At 41.9% G+C, this 23,751-nt stretch overlaps 1 protein-coding gene across 1 annotated transcript in view; it reads left to right on the top strand.

Annotated features, from left to right (window-relative positions):
* The window catches only part of BRF1 (BRF1 RNA polymerase III transcription initiation factor subunit), a 174,183-nt gene extending 150,729 nt beyond the window's left edge, over positions 1 to 23,454 (top strand). The window contains exons 16-18 of the mRNA XM_064659373.1: positions 14,294 to 14,345; positions 17,364 to 17,532; positions 19,731 to 23,454. Coding sequence (XP_064515443.1) covers positions 14,294 to 14,345; positions 17,364 to 17,532; positions 19,731 to 19,768 — 259 coding nt within the window. The 3' untranslated portion in view covers positions 19,769 to 23,454. The remainder of the gene's footprint in view (positions 1 to 14,293; positions 14,346 to 17,363; positions 17,533 to 19,730) is intronic.
* Positions 23,455 to 23,751: the final 297 nt, after the last annotated feature.

Below are 23,751 nucleotides of genomic sequence, written 5' to 3'. Positions count from 1 at the left end.
CCCTAAAGACTTGAAGATGTTGATTTTTATTTCTATACTGTTACTGAAAATGGATTGTGACGTTTTCTGTTTAGGCTGCTAAAGGTTTTGGCAGATAGAACATGGATTTTGTCTTTTGATGGTGAATTTAATTCAGCATTTATTGTGAAGTCTTCATGTCTTTAAATGTGTGGTGATAAGACAACTAAACCTCCTGATATGCTAAACTCCACCAGGTCTCTTCTGTAGGTCTGCTATGCAAAAAGAACTGGGACTTGTTTCATCTGTTTTTAATAAATGTGAGCCTCGTGCGCTGTTTATGTCAGAACTAAAGCCAACTTTGAGTTGTAGTTTGCAATGTAGAGTCTAACGTTTTAGCTCTTGCTGCTAAAGACACCTACTCAGGATGTTGTTACCCTTTAAAAAAGGTGAGGGCCTTGTGCATCACCTTATCTGAACTGTGATGGGTGAGTGAAAACCGGTCTGCAGAAGTGCTGGTCATGTAAGAGGGCACAGAGTTAGACCTGCTTGCTGGCCAAGGTGGATTCCAGCATTTGGGAGCAATCGTCTGTGATTGGGTCTGCTGTGCTGTTGCTAGTGCTGGGGTGAGTCTGATGGCATCCTCTTCTGATTGTTGGGAAATGAGAGGAGGATGGAGCTGGGTTTGGTGGGTCAGGCATCAGCATCAGCCTGGCATCTCTGGCATCATCTTGGAGAATTTGTTTAGGTGATATCTCCAGGAGAGCGTTTGGTGATCCCAAGCTCCCGAGTCTGTGCCCTGGGCTCGCTGGGAGCTGTAACACCCTGCAGGTGTGATTCTGTGTCTGAACTAATGTGCAGTAAATACTGACAGCTGTTAATGGGGGCTGCAGAGGTGTCACAGGGAGCAGCGCATGGCAGGCGGGGGGGGGGGGGGGGGGGGGGCTGTTCCAGTGTGGTTTTACCAAACACACTTCTTGTGCTGCCAGGAGGGCTGGTGGGCATGACTGCAGGGACAGCACGCACTCAGTGACTTCTCCAAACTGCTTTGTTGAGAGATGAGAGAAATCTGCTCCCGGGCTCTCTGCATGGTGCTGCCATTTGGTACAAACACCACATCACTCTCTGAAGTGTGTTTTTTCACTTTTATCCTGTGAGATGGATGAGGAATTTGAATGTTGGTACTGCTTGCATGGGCATCAGAATTCAGTGGGAAGATGTAGAGGCAGTAAATAAGTTTGATATTGGATGGATCAACTTTTGCCAGCGCCTTTGTGTGAAGTGGGCTCATAGTAGAAACATGTATTTTTTTAATGAGGTTTATGCTGTTTTCTTGTTCTTCTGTTAAGATCTTCTAATAAAGCATTAGTACTCAGAAGCCTAGAGGTAACAAGAACCTTAGAGGAGCTGCAGCTGTGGTTTCCCCATTGAGGCCAGGCAAATGTAACACTTTTGAACTTACACATTCTTGCTCTAAGAATGACTGAAAGTTCATGTCAAAGGATCATAAATTGCTACAAATTAATTTCCAAATATGACTCTATCATGCATGTGTTTAAATCTGATTCAGTTCCTTTAAAGCAGTTTACTCTGAAAACCAATTTCCATAAAACATGCACAGTAAAAAGTGTTTATGTTGCAATATAGCATTTAAATTGCATTTTAAAAAGCCCACCACAACAAAAAACCCTCTTTGAATGGTTATTTATTTACTGTTACATTTTACTAACCAACTGAGCAAAGTAACCCAGAGACCTGTGATGTCATGTTAAAAACCCAAGTGGTAGGTTGCCAAGTATTGATGTTCTCACGATACTCTGTAGACACAAAAAACTAAGGCAAAGTGGAACGATGCTGTAGTGCTGATAAAAGAAATACAGTGTATGGAGATTAAACAGCTGAAAGGCAGGCGTGTCTTACAAGTGAGTCTGTGCAGACTGTTGTCTCCCTGGGGCCAAGCACTTCTTAGGCATTTGCTGCATATTTTGACCAAGTAGAGAATGTAGGAAATCTAAACTTTACACATTCAAGACTAAAGTTTGTTAAAAAAAAACAGGGGAGGGTGTCGCTGTTTGTTTTTTTTTTTTAATTAAGTGATTTTTTTCTTAAACTGATGCTTCAGAAATGCCTTTAGAGAGCAGAATGAGTGTGGTGATGAAAAAGAGCATAAGCAACTTGCTCGTCAGACGCAGTTAAAGCTAAGTTGATCATTGCTACAAATCTGCATTATTTTCCCAGCGTGGCATTTGGTGACAACAGTTTCCTGGGTGTGCTTTTGTTTCAGTTGACATTTGCTTGAATGGCCAAGCGAGTTGGCAAATTTTGTGCTGCTGGTCTTTGAAGTTGTGACTTCGGCCCAAACAGCCTCCTCTTTGTGTGCAGCGGGGAGCCCCTTGGCTTTGGAGAGGGTGTGTGCTGCACAAAGCCTGGAAAGGGCCTGCACATACTGAGTCTCACAATGCTTCTTAGCACTTAACTTTAAGTAGCTCAGGTCTTACAGGAATATCGGTTTCTTTGCTGTGAATTTTTAATGCAGGGGGTTAAAGTTCAAAATAAAAAAAAAAAAAAAAAAGGCAGAAGATTAACCCGAAAGTACATTTTTTATTGATCTTCAAACACAAGTTAGTACTTAGAAGGATTTGAACTACAGTGGGAATTTACTGTCTTCTCTGTTCAATACAATTATTTCACAACGGGGTTCGAATGCAAGCTCTGCTAGGTACAAAGGAAGAAGTAAGGATTTACTTGAGATGGATAGTGTTTGTTTCATGTTTTAGTCATTGTCACTGGAGTGGTATTAAAACCTATTATATATCCAAAGTTGTCTGAAAATCTTGACAGAATACAGTGACAAAATGTGAATGATAGGATAGGAAGGAGGACTATTACATAAATAAGGTAGTGTTTAAATATCTATTTATTGTAGTATTTGCACATTTCATGGTCAGTTGAACTCCTTTTTCTGTTCACAGCCCATGTCTTGGTAATTATGGTAGGAGTGTAGCTTGCACAGCATGTATGTGACTCCCTCTCAGATGGAGCAGCACAGTGCTGAAGGGCAATCCCAGCCTTTCAGTATTTCTGTGCACACAAAGTTGAGGATGTGCATGAGCAGTTTCTGAATGGAGCCTTGTAGCTGCAGTAATTTTCTTTTTAATGTACCTTCCATAGCTACAGTGAAATGTAGGAAAGGCTGTTCTTCAGCAGCAGGAATCGCTTGCCTGGCTTTTACACTGGCCTTTCTCAGAAGCTGCATTTTTTTTGGCTGAAGAACCGTGCACCAGGGGCCACAATTTCTTGGAAGAGTTGAATAAAAAAATGAGGTGGAGTAAGGATTTTTAAAGAGATCTTGTCACATGGGTTTTGCTGTGTTTTGTTTTGACAAGGAGTGACTGATCCCAATTACTGAAATTTCAGACATCTGAATGTTTAAGGTTGGGGTCGGTTTTCCACCCATCCAGGTGAGGACTCGGTGCACAGGAGACACTGGGAGCCATCTGGGTGGGCTGTAAGCCAAGGTCAGGGAAACATCTTCCCGGCTGAACTCAGTGGCTTTGTGTTGTCCCTCAGATCTACCGGCTGACCTGCTTGTGCAAGTGCCCTTTAGCTGGTTGCGAAAACTGCAGCAGTTTCAAAGGGTGATAGTTAGCAAAGGTCCCCTTGGGCTGACCTGGCTTGTTTCAACTGAGCCAGATTAGGGACTGGTGGCCCCAGCAGAGCTGCCCCCTGTTCACCAGCCCCACACAGCCAGCTGTGGGCAGGTTTGATCCAATTGATCCAGTTAAACCAGCAAGAGAGGCTATGAGAGGCACCTCCCCTGCAGTTAGAGAGAGGTTTCTATTGGATAATTTCTATCTGTTAACACAAGTATTAAGCTGTATTGAAGCAAAACACTATCAAATAAGTCTGCTTAACACATAGGATCCCCTACAAAGCTCACCTGCCTTCATCACAGACATGCAGCATGGAGCTTACACAGGTCACTGGAGAAGATGGTGCTATCTGCTCCTAGCATCAGAAGTAGTGTTCTCCTTTCTAGAAAGCAGTTGCACATATTGTACACAGATTTTAAAATGGTAATTAATATTGTTTTCCTTCCCAACATTTCCATTTGGAATTTTCTTTCCATAAGAAATTGTAGCTGCATTCTTATACTCATCTCTTTATCTTATTCACAAATGCATTGTGAAGGAGACAGGACTTGTATAACATGAAGGGCTTCTGTGACCCAGTTCAGCGGTTCATTGGTACATTATAGTGTGTGTGAGCAAGCGCCCACAGTGTGTGGCAATGCATATTTTAAGCTTGTGTCATATTCAGTGGTAAACAGCCTTTTTCCCAGTGATTTGTACTGGTTTTGCACTTCATTATCCATGCATACTTATGCCCAAGTAGAGATTGCCAGGCAAGCAGCTTCCGAGGTTGGAATAAAGCACAGTTCACTTTTTGGACCTTTCTTAAGTCAATAGAAGTTGAATCCAAAGATGTGAGAGAGCTGTATGAACTTGAAGTTTTACAGTAACTTTGTCTTGGAGGAATATTCTTCCCACAGAGCATCCTGTTGGGTTTTTGGGATGGGATGTGGGATTAACCTCATGTTAACTTTGAAAGAAGCTGTACAGGTTAATGTATGCATGTTCACAGTGTATGTCATCTGACCAATTCATGCACTGGATGCAGGCTCATTTTGCCTGATGCTGAAATGGTGCAGTTTTGTCTCTCTCAGGTTCTGTGGTTCCTTTTGTACGGCATCTCCAGGAGAGGTGAGAACAGGTATCCCACAGTGTACTTGTAAGGAGCAGGGAGGCCGGATGCAGTCACACAGGACATCTCAGCATCTCTGGCAGTGAAGGGAGGAAGACCTGATGGACCGGTCCTGCTCGTTCATTAGGGAGCCCAGTTTACACAAGACAGAAAGTACTCAGTGGTTACACAGCAATCACATGCCAGCCTGACTTCAGCCATCAACAGAGCATCGCTGTGGTTATTAGCCAAGGATTTCCATAATGTGTGTCTCTACAAGCTGTAATTAAAGCCAAGCCTGCCCCTAGCTAATTACAAGCTTGCTTAGAAGTATAGTTTATATAAAGCTTTTAAAACTTTATATGGGGAAGATACACATCCAACAGGCATAATAAGAATGACGCCTTATTTTCAAAATGAAATTTATAGGCTTTGGTGTCTGTTTCTCCCTCCCTTTACAGTTTTCTACAGGCTGTTTTTTGCATCCTCATTCATAGTTTTTGCCAGAAATATTGCCCAAGTTTCACCAACATCAAGCCAGTGATTTTTTTACTTCAGAGTGTTTTTGTTCTCTCTGCTGAAAGAGTAAACCAGATGTTAAAAGGCCTTTGAGCTTTATGTTTGGAGAAGACTAATAAATAATACTTATATCTCTCATAACAAAGAAGATAAGGAGTTCTGAAAGTGGTGAAACCCTTTGTTGAACACATCACTACAAGGTCTACATAAATAATGATGCCTCCATGGAGAGTTGCTCTGTGTCACTTAGGCAGTGCTGCACCTGCACATCTTCAGCTCGGTCTCTTAGGAATAAAACGATGCTGGCAGTGTAACCCCCTGAGAGCCTGAAGCAGCAATGTGGGCAGGGCTCAGTGATGAAACAGGTTGTGAATATGACATGTGGTTTTAGGATGGGCTGGTGTGGACATGGGTCTAACACAACCTGGTGGTTGCTGCAGCACCATGAGTCCAGCACTATATCGGCCAAGGCCACTCTCTGGGGTGACTCTGGGGTGACTCTGTGGCAAAGGCACAGCCAGATGGTACTGATGTGGTCACCATTGCTCTTCCGAGGCATTCCCTTTGGATTTTCCTATTTACTTGCTATCTTCCATTCCCTGCTCTCAGATCATAGTGTGGCCTAGGGGCAGGAGGAGATGCACCACTGCTTGCTCTCTCATAAATAAACGATATTGCAAAAGGAAAGGGAACACAGTGGAACCCGCAGCACTTGTGCGCTTGGCTTTGACACCTTTGGAACAAGGGGATGCTCACATAGCCTCCATCACCACAGCTCTTTGGGGAAAAAAAGTGGGGTGCCTAACCCAATGTATGGCTGAGTAAAGTGTGAGATAGCTCCTGCATCCATTCCCTGTCCTCACTTCTCTCTGGCCGTTTTTGAATTTGGTATTCAGTTTGATTATTCAGGTCAGATCAGATTTAGGTCAGTTGTGATGGATTTTTTCCAAATCCAGTTCCCTTGATTCCTACTGTAAACGCTTACCAGATGACACGATGTGAAGCTGGAACAGACTCGAGCTGTGTGATGACCGAATAAAATCTCAGTGGGAACCACTTCCACGTTCCTGAGATTAGTTTCTCATGTAATAAATTCTGTATCCAAAATTGTATCAAATACTTCTCTGACAAGAGTGAGTTTTTTTTCCTAACGGACAAATCCCAGCAGAGCTATTTATAAGAAGCCTCTCTGTTGTGTTTGCACTCACATGCCTGTTACTCAGACCTACACTGAAGAACAAATATAAGTAAAAACTTCTCCGTGTCCTTGCCTGTGCTTTTGAACTGACCCTGTTTGGTCTAGTCTGAGATCCCTCACTACATCTTTTTGCTGTTGTTCTGTTGGTAAGAGTTGCCATAGCAAACCACCATTAAAGGCCTCTCCCTGAAGGAATAATCTGGATTTATTTGGTGACACCTTTTCTCTGCAGACTGTTTCAACTGCTTTGTTCTGCCTGATCCTCTCCTGGCTGGGAGGGGTGGGGAGGAGCGATCCAAGAGAGTGCCATGCTCATGCTCCATGCTAACACCTGCAAAACCTGTGCAACAGGGAGTAGCTGTGGTGGCGAGTGCCTGGGTGGCACGTGGGGGAGTCCTTTGGCTTGGGAGGAGGAGGCCAACCCGTTTCTCAAACACAAATCCAGGCATGGGAAAAGCTGCTTGAGTTGTTTTTTTAAATATTAAATTTAGAGCTGTGTTCTTTCACTGTTAGTTCTCAAAATTAAACCAGACATCATCCAGAAGTTCTTACTTAACCAACCTACAGCTTCTTCTCCTGCTGCAGCCTCTTTATTCATTTCCTGACACAGTACAGGGAATCCTTGACACCAGACTTCCCTGAGTTGTGTCCTGGCTCACGTATTGCTACATGTAAATCTCTTCTGCATTAAGTCAGACAGATGAGACCTGTGCTTTCAGTTTTGAAAAGTCCTAGTGTACACAGGGCACAGGGGAGAGCAGATTTTTCCTTGTGTGTCTTCTCAGTGGCTGCAAAACCCACGTTAAATCATCTTTCTACCATTCGGCTGCTTGATTAGATGTTCTGTGCATACCTCAAAATATGTGATGTTTTAAAGCAAGATTTGCTATTTAAATAAGAGGTTTGCCATAATTGGCTGTTATAAATTACAAGCGAGAAGGAATGATTTATTGCTTGTAATTAGAAATGAGTTACGAAGGGGAATGTTGGTAATCATAAAATAAAGCTTAGAATACATTGATTTCCAGATGGCTGCCAGTGAAATTGCTCTTTAATGTATAGTAGACCAGGCACAAGGGGAACAAAAATCAGTCATCCATCTTTATTCCTTGATGGATTATCTGTATGAATCTACAGTTACCTGAATTCTGAAATACTAGTTTTGGCTGCATAATTGGATGAGAGAAACTGATTTTGCATGATGCTGTTTGCTGTTGCAGAGTGGTGGAAGAGGTGAGTTAGTATTTTGCCTGGCTTGTTTTTTGTCCTTTTAATGTCAACGGGGAAGATCCAACGATCGATCTGGTATCACCTTTGGGTACAACAACCTCAGTGAATTGTTCTCAGAGACTACAGGTTACTAAGGTGTTTTTCTTTTTATCTTTTACCTCATTTGAAGTTTTCATGAGGTTGAGATTGATCAAAACACTTGTCCAAAACCAAGTATCTCTAATCCCCTTTGCTCGAGTCTAGAAAAATGCATTTGCACCAGAAAAAACCAGCAGTGCTACTGCTGAGAACTTTTCAATAGCATAATCCTTCTGTTGAGATGATAATGTGTTCATTTAACTTTTAAACTTTCATTTCTGTTACTATAGTTTCAAGCACGATCTTAAAATTATTTATATTTGCCTTATCTGCTAATAATGGTTCTTTCTGCTGTAACAGATGCATTCTGCACTGTTACCATTTGAAAGACGGCGCTACAGGATAGTGAGGACATATGGATTGTCACCACATGAGTTATCTCACGCCCATGTTTTAAAAGTGACACTGCCATTAGACTTGCTTAACTGAGACCATTATGATTACTCATTTACCTTCATTAAAATGCTTCATAGCTTCCTTATTTTAAGTAGCTTTTCTCAGCAAGGTGCAGATTTGCCTTGCTGCCATCATTTCATCTGGAAAAATTTCCATGGTGAAAGGAACAGCATATATTCAGCTAATACTTTCCTGACCTGTGGAGAGATGAGCTCATCAGTATCTTTATTGACAAACCCAGGAAAAAGGTGTGTCAACCAGAAATATTAGATCAGTCAGCTTTTCTTGTCCTGGAGCAATTGTAATTTCCCATGGTCTGCAGCAATTTCCTTTAGAAGCAGATATGTGCAGAGATTGTTTGGGATCTGCTGCAGGAGCATAATTTTATTTGGTCCCAATAAGGTCGCCTTAGATGTCATTCTTTTCATTTTTGCTGTTGAAAATCCATCGGTTTAGTCAGTGGGAAGAACAGCAAGCTGCTATTTTACAGCATCTAATTGAGGACCAAGTCAAGTGCTGCAGCTATGCAGAAAAATATTGCCTGCTCTGAGTTGGGTTATTGAAGACAGATGTCATGGCCTCTGCCCCTCTCTGAAAAGCCTGAAATAGGTGTTTAGCTCATGATACATTAGCAAAGTTCCTGCTTTTCTAAAGCCTGTTGGCGGCTGACGTAAGTGCTTAGTTCTTCACTGGTAAATATATCCTGCAGTGAATGGTAGAGATTCTTACTTTTTGCCAGTTTCCTCCTGCAGGTTTTGGTCCCTCAGTGCTTAGGCCCAGGCGTTTGCTGGAAGGGGCCGATCTCATTAGCACTGAAGATGTTCTCAGTACTGCCTTGTATGATGCTGCACTGATGAAAGCAGAGCTCCTCTGATCCAGCATGAAAGAGGACTGAGTGATAATCAGAAGTGGGAACAATTTCTCATTTCACTCTAGTTTTTGTTGTCACTTCGGCTTTGCTCTTCTCCTACTTGAAATGACTCTTTCCGTAGTGTTGCTTGCTTGAAAACAGGAGGAAGGCACTGACACTTGGTGGAGTTCATTCAGGCATGTTGGAGCAGAGTTAGCAGTAACTGGCTTAACTGCCTGTTAGAATCCAGAAGGGTTCAGACCCTGCCTGCTGTTCCACCAGACACATCTGTACAGCTGGCAGCACTGGGGCGAGCCATTTCCAAAGGGAGGTTGCTGTGTGTGAGCTGAGCTCATTGCAGTCTGGACGTGCCCTTCATCTGGAGTCTTTTTATGGCCGTTGGTTGTGGTCTCTGCAATCCTGTCATTTGGGGGAGGGGTTCAGGGAAATTCCTTGGGGCTTTTACAGTGCTGGTGAGCTGGGCTGGGTGAAGGGCTGGTCAGGCTGGTCTTTAGAAAGCCAAGATTACCTGCTTGCCTCACATTCAGGCACACGCTGTGAGCATCAGAGATGTTTTGTCATTGTGCAGAGCATGAAGTCATATTTGGAAATCCGAGGTGGCACAGTGCACTCTTACCCACCACCCCCTGTCCTCTTAGTGTCATGCAGCTGTTCATGGGTGTCACAGCCATGGCCTTGGCCATGTGCCTCTGCTTCTTCTTGAGCAGAGGGAATGGCTCTTGTGAGCACCTGGCCCTCAGCCGGAAGAAGATGTAGAAAACAGTGGGATCCACAGCTGGATGTGCAAACCTTGAAGTTCTCCAGAGTTGTGGTCATCATTGCAGTCTCTGTTTTGCCCTCTGAAAAAGAGCAGTGGTCCAAGTGTGGGAGGGTCACCCCTTTGTCCTGACCTATTGGCAGAAGAGTGGGTCGGTGTCTCCTGTTGCTGTTGTGTTTCCAAGAAGAGCATTAAATCCTTGCACAGAGGTAATTCCCAGCTTTCCGGTAAGGATAACAATGACGGTACCTAATTAAAGGGCACTCTTAGCCTGGGTAAACATTTATATTAATTTCCTTCTCACACAGATGTCTGGTAAACTGACCTCCTGAGGCAGAACCATCTGGCCTCAGGTGGGAGGAGGATCTCGGCCGTGGTCGAGAACCTGACTGGTCTCTTGCCGAGTCATTTCTGAATGGCTTTTTCTCTTGTGCACATGAAAGGCCTGTGTGTGGATATATAGGTTTCATGGGCAGTTGTCTTGGATGACCTGCATAATTACACTGCAGGCTTGTGGCTCTGGGCTCTATTCTATCTCTGCTTTCCATCGTGTATTCTGGGACCATCCGTGTATAAAATTAGTATGGGCGGTAAGCAGCAATAAGATGTTCCCAACTTGGATGGATTAAATTAAAATTCAGTAAGAAACAGAGCTGTGGTTGAGTTTCCAAATTACTTGCAGGATTGCACTGAGGAGATTGTTATGGTATTGTCAAACTTTTTTGTGGGTGAACAGCCTGATGCAAGTGAGGTGGGTTTATTACCTCGCAGTACTCTTTCTCCTTTATGTACTGTGCTGTGTAATCTTTTGTTATTAAATAATAAGCAAAATAAAAGCAGTTGTTTGTCACAGCCAGCTTGTTTTTCTGAGAATTTGCTCACTTTGAAAGTTCAGTCTGTGTGATCTCCAGCCCTGTCAGGAGCTATTACATTGAATCTTCTTTTAAATTGTTAAGCTGGAGGACAAATCCAAGTGTTATCGTGCACATCTCGGCTGAGAGCAGAGCAGATTCGGCGGGGAGCAGCCTCTGATGCCTTGTACCGTGCCATTAGTTTTTGTCACAAACATGTCAAGATAATCTGCTTCCAGTGTTATGTGTGTGTTGGCAGACATGAGCATTAGTAGATCTGCATAATTTTTGAAGTAGTTTGAAGTGTGGATGTAACACTTGGGGCTGTGTGAAATCTTTTTTATCCCCCTTTTATGAATCACATTGCTGTTCAGAAAGTTGCTTGTTCTCTTGCTCCCTCCCACAAGGTACTGTATTAATTTGCAAAGTTCATAAGCAAAGTGGCCCAAACTAGAAATCATCATAAATAGTGAACAATGACTGACACACTTGGGAACACCAGGAGCCCCATTACTTCCCAGTCACAACTTTACATTTTAAATAGATGCTGTTGTCATTTCAGCATACATGGAATTGTATCTTAGTGTAAGATATTATTATTTATGGAACTTGGGAACCCTTAATTCAGTCTGGACTTCAGTGGAAGTATCTTTCTTGTGTGTGTGTGTTCCTTTGTAGCCTTTTAGAGATGAGCTTGGGTTGTGCACAGTAGAAGTTGGATAAGATACTTCAGTTGCTTGATTTTCAAGGTATTTTTTTGATAATTAATACGCAAGTCTATCCCAGCCTCAAAATCAGTCATGCTCTTCCACGAGGACACGTTTTTCCACTCTCTGAGGTGCAGCCAGACAGAAGGAGGAGTCCATATCTGTAGCCATGGCAGCCAGTAATTTATTGCTCCATATGGCTGGTGTGGCAGCAGCTGCTCTGGTTTAAGGAGGTCAGGACATCAAGGCTTTTAAGAAACAAAACAACACCCCAAGTATAAAACCTTCCTAAATAGTTTTGTACAGTAATAGTAGGGCTCTCCACAGACATAAGGAGAGCCAAGGGAGTTATATATTTAGAACTTTTGTAACTATAATTGGAATCAAAGCCATTTTTTCAGTGGGGAAATAAGGTTTTGTCTCTGATACGGTTTTACCTTTTCCCAGTTGCCATGGCTAGTGTTTGTAGGCAGCAGATAGTATGGAGGTGCAGTGAGCTGGGCTGTTCCACCCGGGTGGGGAGTGACCCCTCTAGATCTGCACTGCAGGAGGTGCCAACCATCCGTGGCAGGATCCACCCCTCTGCTTTGGGATGCATTTTGTACTACACTGAGAGAGAAACTGTATTGCTCAAATCAGACAGCAGTGCTGTGTTTGTACTAATGAAGTGAAGATGTACAGGTTGTGAGCAGCTCTCATGGAACAGAAATACAGCTTTAATTTCAGTTTGAGTGTGAGAGTCCCTCACTGCTGAGAAATTGTACAGAAGGGCTCTTGGATTTAGCACTAAAGTTTTTGCAAATAGGCTTTTCATAAGCCTGAATCTTTTTATTTTCATTAGGGGACCATTTTAATTAAAATGAAACTGGAATGTTTACTCTTTGCTTCCTATAGCTGTGATTGTTTTCTTCACTGTGTGAGCACATGTATAATTTGCTCTAAAAGAAACGTCAGCAGTTTCTGATTACTTTGTGAGTCTTACTCAACAGCTTGATTTTAATTGGGGGGAGGAAATATTTTCAGGGTGCTCCAGGGAGGTCTGATGTCTTTGGGTAGCAGGAGAGAAGAGGTGCTATCTTTGGTACAATGTTAATTGCAATAATCACAACTACTGGTTTAAAATAAAAGTCCTTCATTTCTTACCCCTGTTGGATTTTTTTCAGTCATGTCAATGAAATACAACCTGTTTGGTAATTAGAATCCTTCAGCTGTGTAACCTTTTGTCTTTGCTGCATCCATATATTTGTAAGCATCTAAACAGGGTGATTTTTGGAAAACAGTGATTGGAAGTAGTTAGGTAGTCTCAGATTTCTGGAATTAAGGAAGAAATTTTTTTATGATGAGAGTGGTGAAACACTGGCACAGGTTGCCCAGAGAGGTGGTGGATGCCCCATCCCTGGAAACACTCAAGGCCAGATTAGATGCAACTCTAAGCAACCTGATCTGTTTGAAAATGTCCCTGCTCATTGCAGACGGTTGGACTAGATGCCCTTTAAAGGTGAATACTCTACAGTTCAGGTTAGATAAAGGAAAGAGAAGCCAGGCAAGTAGGGAGGAGTGCATCCATGCCCTCAAAAACATTCTCTCTAAGCTCAGAAGTCCACTAGGATTTTTAATAGATATTTATGTGGGTCAAGAGCGTCTTTTTCTTGACATCTTTGACCATTATGAAATATGACAAGAAGTGTCTGTAACACTGGATTCTTCAGTGGCACAGCTTCTGAAACATTCCCTTGGCACCTTGAACTGGTTGTGTTGCTGAAATGCCTTTTTGGTCTTGCAGAGTGTTTCAGAGATGACCAGTTTCTGAACCTTTTTGGAGCTTAGCCAATATCTTGTGTCTTCTCCATCAGAGATAATGATCTGAGTCTCCCCTGCTCATTCTCTGGGGTTTTGTTTCCTCCTGCTGATTATTTGAAAATAAATAAATAAGTAGGAAAACAACTGGTTTCTGTGTGTTAACAAGGAGGAATGACTAAGAGAAAAATGGGAGGAAAGTACTGCTTATCATAAAAGACTGTATCTCTGGAGACATAAATTGGTATTCATTAAGTTGTTTGCCTAGACTTAGTTAAAAGATGTGCTTGAGGAGCTGTCTGAGCAGTGTTTCAGTAGAAAGCAAGTCATCTTCTTCGTGACTAGATACATCTAGATGAGGAGGAGAGACCAGAAAGTAACAATAAATGATGGATTGAGAACAGCCTTCATGGCAGTAAGGAGACAACAGACTATGAAATGTTTTTCAGAAGTAATAATATTTAACACTTACCTGTAAAGGAACACTGATCCATCTTTTCTCCCCAGATATGCAGGTCTTTTTCATATCCGATGCAGAATTTTAAAAAATGTTTATATTCAATTTCTGTCGTTTTCCATTCAAGGTATGCAGAGTCCCCTTGGTTTTGATGATTTCTGTAGCTGGAGGTTAAAATTTCGCCTGTGGTGATTATGATATCCTCCATGTATAATCTTACTGGTATCCCCTCTGTATAATCAGATACAGGGAAGCAGTTTCAGAACAGTGCTAGGCAATCAGAGTGTGGCTCAGTTTTGCCATGTCTGCATTCTTCCAAAAAAATCAGTTTTCTTTTGACTTTTGTAATAAGTGACAAACCCATCTATTTCAAAGACCTTGGAGATAGGCTGGGGCTGCGGTTTGAGATGAGGTTTTGCTGCTGTGCTTGTTGACTGGCATCTTTTCTTATTATCTTGAACTGGGGCAGACACTGCCAAGGGAATGTGTGTATTAATTATTGTGGAGTCTGAGGCTCTCCGCTCTTTATCTTAAATCATTAAAAAAGTAATTGTGCAACATAACACTAGCAAAGTGCTTTCACTGTTTGGAGAGTGAATTCTCTGTGTCAAACTCTTGGGCATGGTGCAGCTTTTCTGATGTTTGCTGTTTTTTTCTTTCCTTCTTTTCAGATTAAGACCCTTGATTTCAACCCAGCTTGCTAAAAAGGCTGCCACTGAAGAGGTATGTAAAGTCCAGCACTTCTCCCAGTGCAACAGGTTGAGTTTGGAAATTCCCATAAGCCGTTCTCAGCCTGGCTCTGGTTATGTGGTAGATATGGGTAAAAGAATTGAGAGTCTTGTCTCTCTGATCAGACCAGGAACTGGTTATTGTGAACACTGTGAAGCTGAGGTTGCCTGTTTTCTAACCCAGATTTGCTCTTATTTATCCATCAGTAGCGTTAGCACAGCCTCATAATGCTTGGTTAGACAGAAAAAGAAAGAGAAGACTCCCTGCAAGAATCTAAAAAGGTCCATATCAAATAAACAGGCAGGAGGAGTAGGAGAGGGCAGAGCTTGTGTCTGTTTCTCAGCACTTGGAGTGTCCCCACAGAGAAGGAGGATGGCACAAAATGCCACTTTTGTGCTGCCAGACCTGACCCCAGGGGAGGGCTGGGCTTCTGTGGGAGACTAGTGAGAAAAGACAGCTTACCCTCTACAGCATGACTTACTCTTTGCTTTGTTTGTTTGTTGGTTTGTCTCGTTTGAAAATGTAACAGTGCTGCAGGAAAGTCTGTACTAGTAACTAGTAACTAATCCGTCCACCCCCAGAAACCCTCCTTAGGTGGCTCTGTGCACCTGCATTTTCTCCTGAAGGGATTGTGATTATTATCGGATGGTGACACCAGATAACAACAATAGCTGCTTTCTTTCATTATTATTTTCACCCTGTACAGAGTATTCATAGGCATTTTGTGTACAGTAAACTGTCTATTGTATGCCTAAACATTCAGTATACCAAAGGTGTATTTGTCCCTCTTCTTTTCCCCCCTGAACATGTGATACTGATACCTTTCTGAAAGTGAACCAGTTCCCTTGGGTTGTTTAACATCTTTAACAATTGCCCACCCATACTTAAAGCTAAGTGCCAAACTCCAGTCCAGGATGTCTGGAAGTGAATTCAGGAAGTTCTATTTAAAGGTGTTGTTTGACTGCCTTATTTTTAAAATGACTGAAACCCATTGATTTTCAGAAACAGTTTGATATCCTGCCTAGGGAAATACATTTTCACTTCTTATTCTATGCTCATTAGAAAACTCTGCACATTTTTAGAAGTACAGCAGTCTGGAAGTGGACATGATAATTAGAAGAAGGTCACATTTTAATTAGCATGGTGCAATTTTAAAAAATAATGACTCAATTGTATCTCCTTTATATTCACCCACTTTTTCAGAGCAGATGGATACTTTTAAGCATATAAATTGATGTATATTATGATGCTGATTGGTCTCAAACTGTTGTGTCTATTTCTGCTTATACCGAGGTGGACTCAGTTGGATCACTCTAGAGGCAAAGGCAGTGGTAGGAAATATAAACTGGAGGGAAGTTCCTATAAATAATATGATTAATTTGTGCATTAAAAAATCATGAAAACCTGTCTTCGACTGATCCGAATATCTAAATACTTGATTTTCTATTAAAATTAATGGGTGTCTTTTGCCCTATTAATGAGCTATTGGAGCAAACCCTTAGGTGACTTTGAAAAACTCAGGCAGATTCTTTAGGTTGACTGTCATGGTATATGACAAGTTCAGAACAGCTTTGATGTTTGAATAATTAGACTATCAACTTTCTGGTACAGGGATTTTCTCTTATGGTGTATCTCTAAAGTGCCTGGAGTTACAGGGATTCTGGGAGTTACTGCATCCCAAATAAATACATTTATAAATAAATAAATAAAAATAAATTACAGCACTGAATCAGAACTTGCGGCCAGTGGAACTGAAGAAGATGCAACAGTACATAGTTGTGCACTGTAATTTAAAACCTAAAGCACTGTACAACTTTTCTTGTGGTTGGGACCAGAGAAGTTGGGGTTTTCTGGTCTCCTTTGGACCATTCATTTTTAGAAGCACCTCACCACTGTCCTTCCCAAGGAAGTGGTCCCAGTCTTTCCTGTCTTTCCTAGTAGGGGAGATGACTCTCAGTGCTGGTAACTGCTGACTAGTGACAGGTACTCTCAATATTCCCTTTTCAAAATTCTTAATGTCACAAGCTGCATTAATGGTTAATTTTTAATATTCTTCAAGTTGCCGCTAATGGACTGGGTTTTTTTGCCACAGGCTCTAGTGTACAAACCCCAAATAGTCCAAGTACAGAATGGAGGTGAAAAGTGCCCTGTTACAGAGCTGATGGAGATAAAGCTCCTCTGATGTTTCTTCCCTGGATGAGAGAAGGAGGTGGAGCCCTAGACTGAGCACACCATGAAAGTGAGAGCTCCAGAAAGACCAGAGCCTGGGCTGTGCTGGGGCAGACCATGTTGCTGGTTCCTGCCCCATTCCCAGACCTCTCCTTAGTGAACCAAAGACAATATTACCTTCTCCAAACTCACCTCTGTCGCCCTGTGGTGTTCCCTTTCTCTCCCTCCGTGCTGTGTCCTGCCTCACCTTGGAGCAGCTGGGTCGGTGCACGTACAGAGCAGGTCCCGTCAATGATCGATTCCCAAGTTATTGTTGGGAGATCATTATTCTGATGAATTTCATAGGTAATGTTACAGGTGCCAGCCTGTATTATCAACTGAGTGCTCTGCCATCACATTAAGTGCTGTCTACAGAGTGCTATTTGTTCCACAGCTCATTGCGCCGCCAAATAAATCCAACCAGAGCTGTCAAAACTAATACATGTTGGTTTTTTTCTGATTTGAAGGGTACATTTTTGCTATCATTAAATTGTCAATAACATTGTTATTGTGTAATAGGCCTGAGGAAGAGGTTGTAAGTTTTCCCACAGAGCTCTACTGAGGAACCTTCACTCTCGAATTTTGCCTTCCCTTGTTGTTGCAAGAGGATCCTTGTTCTGCTTTTACTGTTGCTGGATATTTCAGTTGCCTGGGTCTGGACTATGTAAAAACTAGATGGTTTTGCCTGACTTTTGTTCAGACTTTCATTAGAACAGCTGAACCTCTAGCACTAGACAAAGACTTTCATCTCTCTCATTGCTGTCATTTGGAAGCTGCTCTATTGCCTTCTCTTGTTTTTTGCAGGTGACATTTCCAAATGCACAGGCAGAAGCCCCTCCTGTAGAAAAACCAGCAGCTGTGCTCGTGGAGAGTGGCCCAGTAGCTTACAACCCTGATGAAGAGGTGGAGGAGGAAGAGGTAGAAGAAGATGATGACCACTGCATGAGCGCCTTGCAGTTAATGGGAGGAAATGGTGAGCTGGGTTGCTGCCTAAGTTACCATCTCCTGGTGCTGTGGGCTTCGTTCTTGCAGGGCTGAGGACAGACAGGGTTCCCCTGATTGTCCCTGTCCTAGGGCTTCTGCTGCCTTTTCAGCATTGCCCATTCCTGTGGGAAAGCCCCAAATTAGCCTTGTCCAAAACCTGACCTTCTTAGAGACTCCTGAGAAAACTTTGCATCTTGAGCTCCAGGCTAAGAGGGCTTCTCAAGAGCAAACTGAAGTTATGTGTTTTTCAGAATTAGGTTTATTAATGTGGATCTGAGAAGTTATGGGGTCAGTAACCCCTCTTTTGGCAGTGTCTGGGGCTGGTTGCCCCCTGAGCTGAGCCACCTTGCTCCTGCTGCCTCCTCAGTGGAGGCTGCAGTGATGTCCAGATTGTCCATGAGCCTTGGGGACAGGTCTGTCCAGCTCAAATCCAGCTCGAATCGTCACACTCCATTTCTGGGAAAGTGTTAGGAGGAAGTAGTTGTTCACCAAGTGTAGGAATGGCATTGGTAGCACACAGTGTGCTGTATGGTACACAGATGTGTGCTAATTTCTTTGGGTTACCCAGCAAAGCCTCTCAGTTAATTAGATTTCTTTGCTGGCAGGAAAAGGCAGTATCCTCTCTGCTGTGGTTTTTCCTAGCTGGACACATCCATATTTATCCTTTATTAAAAGCTTCCCCTTAGAAGTTAAGCTTTGAAAATATACAAAATTATTTTTAAAATGAGAGCTGCTAATTATGGGTTGTGAAGACTCAAGATGGGAATAAGTTCCCTACTGAAATGTTATTTGCTGCAAAAATCTTCCCAGCACTATTCAGTCAGCTGCATGGACAATATGTATACACTTCACAAAAGTGTCTGTTGCTTTTAAATTGATTTCTCCACTGGAAAATAATTGCTGAACTGTAGGAAAAACAGTTTGTTGCCTGCATTTATTATTAGAATAATGTTCCCAAGAAAAGGCACCCATGTGGGGGAGGGTGAGTCTATGTTTATTAATAAACCCCCCACAAAAATAGAATAAAGGTCACTGAGCTTTTTTTCTTTGTAAATGTTACTATTTTTAAACCATTCTGAGAACATTCCACTACTCCCTGTCCGATCTGGACAACAGCTGAAAAATTAGAGTTAAAAAATAAAAATAAAAAGGAAAGGAGTATTCCCAGAATTTGAATGCAGGTGTGCAGAGCTTTGTCAGTACAACAAGTAACTCTTTGCAAACTGCTTTCTCCATGGATTTTAGACCTGTCTACCTGGAGTAACAGCACAAAATACAGATGGTGAACTTCACCCATTCTACACGAATTATTGTAGATTACACTTAATTTTGCTTCCGAGCATCTGCTTGACTCTTTGGATGAGATGTTGCCATCTACTGAATTTGGAATGTAAAGGTTAACTTTCATCAGTGCTCATATGTAATAGTTATCCATAGGTTCGACTACACAACAGAAAATACCTGGTTTGCTGCATTCAGAGGCACACAGAAGAGAACCAGTGCATTAGAAACACACAGACCTGCCTTCTGACACACAATGCACAGTCTTTGCACTCAGCATTGTTTAGGAAAACAAAACTGGCTAAAAAAATCTGGGCAAAATTTTAAGTTGTTTCTCTAGAATTAAGTAGATACGGGAGATCCAAGTCAGATGCATTGGTCAGGATTCGTTCCAGGACTCCTTTGATGTTGATGGGAACTCTGAGCTATCTCTGAACCCTTGCAGTTTCAGTTTATAAATCCATGAATAATATAAACAAACCGGCTTTTTCCTTGGTGCCTATGTCTAGTGAAAAACGTGCCTACTTTGTAAATGTATGCTGCTGCTCATCAGCCACTGTGTACCAGGTTACTTGTGACAATCAGGCTTGACCATTTCAGCCTCTCAATTAAACCAAGTATTTCACATATCCATGTGGCAAGTATTCCTAAATGAGCGTCCAGTGACGCGTGAGAAGAGATATTTACTGATAGATGCTAAACCAATTTTATTTCATTGAGGGAAGTACATGCAAGAACTTTTAATTTAGCCCTAGGAAAATAGCTGATATTTAAAATGCTTGCTTAAGATAAAACTTACTAGTTACAAAGAAGGAAAACAACCTTAAAGAAGCAATACTTCCATTGTGTCTTCCATCAGCCTGGAATATTTGCATGTTTATATGCCTTTGTCTTTGTGTGTTTCAGATTATGGCTGTGATATGGATGAGGATGATGGCTACTAGCTCCATTTACTTCTAAAGGACATGGACCGTGTCTTGTTCTCAGCAAATCTTTGGTTCTTCAAGCTGTGTGAATAGTGAAAGAAGCTGTCTGTGGTCAGCAAATGTAATCGAACAATCCTTACTTTTGTAAACGCGAATTTAAGGTTGGCGTTGACTGGTCAGTTTACATTGACCCATAACCCAGCAATAACCAGTTTGGGTTTGTACTTGAATTTATTTTTATTTTGGTGGATCATAGTTGGAGGATGAAAATTAATGAGAGTAATGTTTCCAGAGAACAAAAGGAAAAAGACTAAACAGACTGTGTGTAAAGCCTGTGTGGCTGAAAGCAACACATCTCTCATGTATGTGGCTGCTTTTAGGCATGCTGCTCAAAGGGAGCAGACTGAAGGACAGAGAGGAGGACAGGTGAAAACAAGAAACCTGCCTGTTGATTATTTGAGTACAGTAGCATTACTTGTCTCATAATGCTACAACTGACAGAAAGAAATGTTTCCAACCTGTATTGTGGATGTGACCCTGTTACTGTATATGGCTCCCTCACCCAATCCTATAAAAAATTAATGACAAGTTATATATTTGCAGAGCAGTATTGGTTTCTCTGAAAGAGAGTAAATGCTTCTTTATATTAATCAATGCATAGATTTCTTGAAAGATATGACAATAGATGGCAATGTTGGCAGAGAAGAATCATCTTCCACTGCGAGTCCAGTGCAGTTTATGTGGAAGGAGGCAAAAGACCTGGGTGAGGCAAGAAGTGTAGTGAGCAAGCAGGAGATGTGCTCATGTACTGTTGCTGAGCATCTCTAGGGACAGACAGGTCTTCTTGAGGATGGTATTTCTGTAGGAGAGACACTCTGGCCATCTCTATGGAGCTGCTCTTGCCTGACTGAGTTAGAGTGAAGGTCTGCTCCCAAGAGCTGCCTGTCTAAAACCAGTCGAAAGAAAGAGAAAGCTGAGCTTTTTAATAAATAAGCTAGCATCTGCTTTGACTGAATTTAATTTAATGTAATTTGCTTAACATTCTGTGGGTAAATTAAAGGTCACCGTGCAGCAGTCTGACTTTCATGGCTCAAATCCCACCCTTGAACAGTCGTTGCTATGTGAATAAAGCTGGAGCTGCAGCCCTGTGTGCCCTGAAATGTCAGCAGTCAGGGCCTTCTCTTACAGATATATCAGTTCTCGCAATGCCATGAGAGCAGGGATTGGGAGTGGAGCCCCTATGACCAGATCCCACCCTGACCTGCCTTCCCCTGGCACTGCTGGGTCCAAGTCTCATGGCTCTGTGGGAAATGCAGTGCACTGTGGGTCACGCTCTTGATGACTGCAGCTGCAGGGCCTGAGATGTTTTCCTCTCTCTCCCTTATCTAGTGACAATCGTGAAAACTGCAGCACTGCAGGCTTGTCTTACACTAGAAAAAGATGGTTTTTTATCTTACCAGCATGGTTTCTGTTCAGCTGTGTCTCCTGGTCAGCTCGTCCTTCCTACCCTTTTTGAGAAGCACTCATCACTAGAGCACCATCCATCCTCCTGCTACGGAGAGTGGATCGTGGCAGGAAGAGAAGCTGCCTCAGGAAGCTCTCTAGCTACTTCCACACAGCATGATGATGGTGCTCATACCTGTGGTCATCACCAAAGAGGGGGAGGGCCACACAGCCTTCCATACTTCCATACTTCTCTCCCTCTTGGTAGCATGCTTAAGATGGATCATGTAAGTCGAGCAAGAGCAAGTGCTTTTCTTAGGAGCAGACTTGGTATTATTTGGCTGGTAAATGTAGTTTGGTGGGTCAGCTGTATCTGGGAGGAATTTTTGAGCCCTGTACGGGAGTATTTCTGCAATGACTTCTTAAAAACAGAGCTTGGTAACAAAAATGAGGTAGTGAGGCTAATGGGAAGAAGAGCTCTTCTGAACCAGATGCCAGTAACTTAATTTGCAGCACTTCAGTGGAAAGAAAAGATTCCTTGTAATTCTAAGGGGAAAAGGTGGCATTTTCACCAAAAAGCTATAGATTTTTTTCTGATACTTTATAAATACTGCACAGAAACTGATATTGGGGAGATAAACCTTTCTACCTCTCTTTTATCTACACCATAAAATAAAAATCATGCTATAAGCAGACAGTTTTTTAAAAAGTTGTTTGTTTTATCAAAGTTCATGCTCTGCAGGTCTTTGAGACCGTTGAGTTTGATCATTTGGATTTGAATTAACCTGCCATAGCACTGCTACAAATACCCATACTCTCAGTATATTCTCAAGGCTTGGGTTTTATTCCAAGGTACACAGTATTCTCTATGCAGGAAATAAACATGCATAAATAAACATGTGTATGACTCATGTAGGTCGAGTGCTTTTCTCAAATGCAGATGTTGGCTCTTAAAGAAACCGCTAAGCTGATTTCTTTGTTGCTAAGGGTCTTCTGGTTTGTTCCCCCAACGGATACTAAACCTGCTGCCAGTGCAGTGATGTTATTTGAGAGCTGAGAGTCCACCCAAATAACTGCTGCTGGTAAATTTGAATTTCAGTAGTACATTGTGTTTCTGAGAACATTGTTTTGTGCACTGCAAGTAGAGGGTTGCAGTTTTTGAATGCTCTCGCATGATTTGATTAGGAAAGGCTATCAGGTAGTCTGCTAGAAGGGCGCTTGGAGAGCAGGGGAAAAAAAAGACCTACAATTTCATAGCATCTCAGTATTGCTGGTGAAGTTAATGGCATGGTTTCTGTACAGGATTCCTAAGGAAAGGATATTGGATAGGCAGACTTCACGCTGAGCTTCTTAAGCTATAGTGGTTATGTACATTTTTAATTTATTGGTGACTTACCGGGATTTTTATAATGTTCATTCCTTCTTGATTTAACTAAGCTCAGGAAATGTAAACAGATTAGAACATGCTAGTTTCTGTTTTTATAGCTAGTCATTAAAATGTAAAAAGATTAACACTGCATTAACTCTGTTTACTACTGTTGATGTATCTGGACAATTTTGTTGTGTATAAGTAAGCCTGAATTCACTTGGAGTAATTTGGACCCTGCTTTTCTCAGGATTCTGATTATAATGTAAAGAGCTTATAAGGCTCCAGCATTTGTTGTTCTTAGATCATCTTATTTGAACCCACACAAGCTGTGTATCATCAGGTTTGTTGCATAAAGCATGTCTCTTGCTGCAAGTCACTTTGCTTGACAGGCAAAACCCTCCAGCTGTTGCATCCAGCTTGTCAGCCATGCAGCCTTTTAACACTCTTGTACTGTGGGAGTAAAAACTGAAATAAGGAAAATAATGGGCTTCTTCACTGTGGTGAGTGCATTTTCAGTGTCTTAATCATCTGTGACATTTCTTTAAAATCACTGTGTTCAGTACAGCAACTTTTAAATGGTGCCAGACAGCCTTGTCTTGAGGGTTAAACATGTTTGTCAAAAAAAGTTCCTGCCATCCTCATGACTCGTTTGTGTTCTTTTGGATTGCATTGAAACTCCAGCTGCAGATGTGTACAGTTAGCGCAGTTTGCCTAATAAATGTTCTGTTTCTTATTTTTGTGTTGAATCCTTGTATTTGGTTCAGTTAGTGCCAAGGAAATGAAACCTGTTTGATGTAAGCATATGTACCATCCTTACACAAGCACACGAGCCATGTTAACCTTTTTTTACTGTAATATATTTGCTGTAAATAAAGAGTAAAACCCTTACGTAGCCCATCTATTTTGATGCTCTCCTGCTAATTTCTGATTTTTCTGTCTTCATTCTTATGAACGTTCAGTTTTTATTGCTGCATGATTGGTTGATAGTGCCCAAAATTTGTCATTCAGAGCTTTCTTTTGTCTCTAAAAAGGAAGACACAAGTAATCAGGCAAGTGTTTTTTACAAGATACTGTTCCGCTGATAGATGTAGATACTTTCTGTAAAGTGCATAACGTTAACGAGGTTATTCCACTAAGCTGTATAATTAACTGACTGTGGGAACAATATATGATGTGTGTGTTTAGTGGA

The sequence above is a fragment of the Pseudopipra pipra genome, chromosome 6, assembly GCF_036250125.1.
Source record: "Pseudopipra pipra isolate bDixPip1 chromosome 6, bDixPip1.hap1, whole genome shotgun sequence".
NCBI classification, from domain to species: Eukaryota; Metazoa; Chordata; class Aves; order Passeriformes; family Pipridae; genus Pseudopipra; species Pseudopipra pipra.
Note: the sequence above shows the minus strand (reverse complement) of the source record. Positions and strands in the feature narration are given on the sequence as shown.